Source organism: Pygoscelis adeliae, unplaced genomic scaffold (assembly GCF_000699105.1).
Source record: "Pygoscelis adeliae isolate BGI_AS28 unplaced genomic scaffold, ASM69910v1 Scaffold268, whole genome shotgun sequence".
NCBI classification, from domain to species: Eukaryota; Metazoa; Chordata; class Aves; order Sphenisciformes; family Spheniscidae; genus Pygoscelis; species Pygoscelis adeliae.
The window spans coordinates 25,032-26,708 of NW_008825262.1; the positions used below are offsets into that span (position 1 = coordinate 25,032).

At 57.7% G+C, this 1,677-nt stretch overlaps 1 protein-coding gene across 1 annotated transcript in view; it reads right to left on the minus strand.

Moving 5' to 3' along the window:
• TMPRSS13 (transmembrane protease, serine 13) overlaps positions 1-1,677 on the minus strand; it is an 11,618-nt gene that overhangs the window by 4,297 nt on the left and 5,644 nt on the right. The window contains exon 2 of the mRNA XM_009329551.1: positions 187-362. Within this exon, the coding sequence (XP_009327826.1) occupies positions 187-362 (176 nt within the window). The remainder of the gene's footprint in view (positions 1-186; positions 363-1,677) is intronic.

Here is a 1,677-nt window from a genome sequence, read left to right on the forward strand (position 1 = left end):
CACTCTCCTCTCCCTTGCCCCTGGCACCCCTCACACCTCACAGGGAAACACCAGCCTGTGGCTGAGGCTTGGTGCCAGCAGTGGGCACAGGGACCCATTCCCTGCCTGCCTGCCTGCCTCCCTCCCTCCCCACCTTAGGTGGGACCGGGGCCAGGGTGGCCAGAGACCACCCTCGGCACCATCCTCTTACGTGTGCTCTCACAGGTCGTGCAGGGGGCCGGGCCGGGGCTGGACTCCAGGCTGTAGGGCTTGAAGCTAATGCCGAGGACACTTTCTTGAGGCTGCGGAGGTTGGGCACCGAAGATGCTGCTGGCTGTGGAGGCATGGAGGCTGGGAGGGACACTGCTGGGCGATGCCGTGGTCTGCGAGCAGAGGAGACCATTACTGGCAATGATCGTCGCCCACTGGAGAATCCCCGTGGCTGCCACCCCACCGCCCAGGCAGCCGTGAAAGCAAAGGCGACATGGAGCTGAGCTCCCCGGCGCCGCCAGCAGCTATTCCTCCACAGTGCCATGAACTGCATGGCAAGTTACCGCTACGGTGCCTCGTTCTGTACCATGAAGCCCAAGCCATATCCCACCCGGGACGGCTGAAAAGCCCTTTGTTGCAGAGCTTTTCCCCTTTAGGTGGCTGCTGGTCAAATTTCTCAAACTGATTGCTTTGATCAGAGTGATCAGCTGGTTATTTGGCATCGGGTCAGTCACGCTGCGGCCCAGTTCCTTGGGGCTAGTGCCCCAATTTATGCATCTATCCTTAATTAGCCATTTGAAAAATACAGTGCAATTTCCAGCTGTTATTTAGTAATACTTAATAATCAGTGTTTTCCAAGCCCTGAAACGTCCTTCACCCTGGAATGCTGTTCTGCAGTTGTGTCACTCCTGATCCATGAATTTGCAAAAGAATATGTATTTGTTTCCTTTCCTCAAGATAATGCTCCTCCAAGCACTCCATCAGCTTCGATCAGCTACATAAGCAAGAGCCTCTCATTTTCCTTCAGAGAGGACCTGTGTACAAAGCCCACGATAAATGCTGCTTCCTCTGCCACTGTAATTTCATTTGTAAAATCTCAGATACATCTTTGGCAATAAGAAATGACTGCATGCCTTGCAGAAACTGCAAGGGCATCGCCAGCCAGCACACGTCAGTGACAGCCTGGCCCGGGCTTCATCCTCGGCAGGTGCTTACCACGCTGCCTCGCTCCTCCTGCCCGCTGTCTCCCAGTACTGCTGCCAGCGCCACACAGCCACGACCGGCCGTGTTTGCACCGGGCTGTTCAAGGGAAGCCAAACTGTTGCCAGTCAAATTTGGACTACGTCTGTCCCTACAGGCAACATGGCTCCTGTCCCACAGAAGGGGCACCCAAGGGAGAAGCGGAGCTGCCATCCTTTGGCAGCAGAGTGCAGTCAGCTCGGGCACCCGCACCCCAGCCCACCTCCCAGGGGACCGCTCACCAGCCAGGAGGTGGGCTCAAACATGCCCCTCTGGAAGCCTGTCTCTGATTTTTGGCCCCGTAGCTGCTGGCGATCACAGTTCCCCATAACCAGAAAACATCCCCTCCCCCGCCAAGCCAGCAAGCAGCACCTGGGCCGGTGCACAGCTCTGGGAACGGGTAGAGAGGATGGGGGAGAGCGTTGGGCAGAGCAGGAGCAGCGGCAGGGGGGGCCCGCGCGGGAGCCC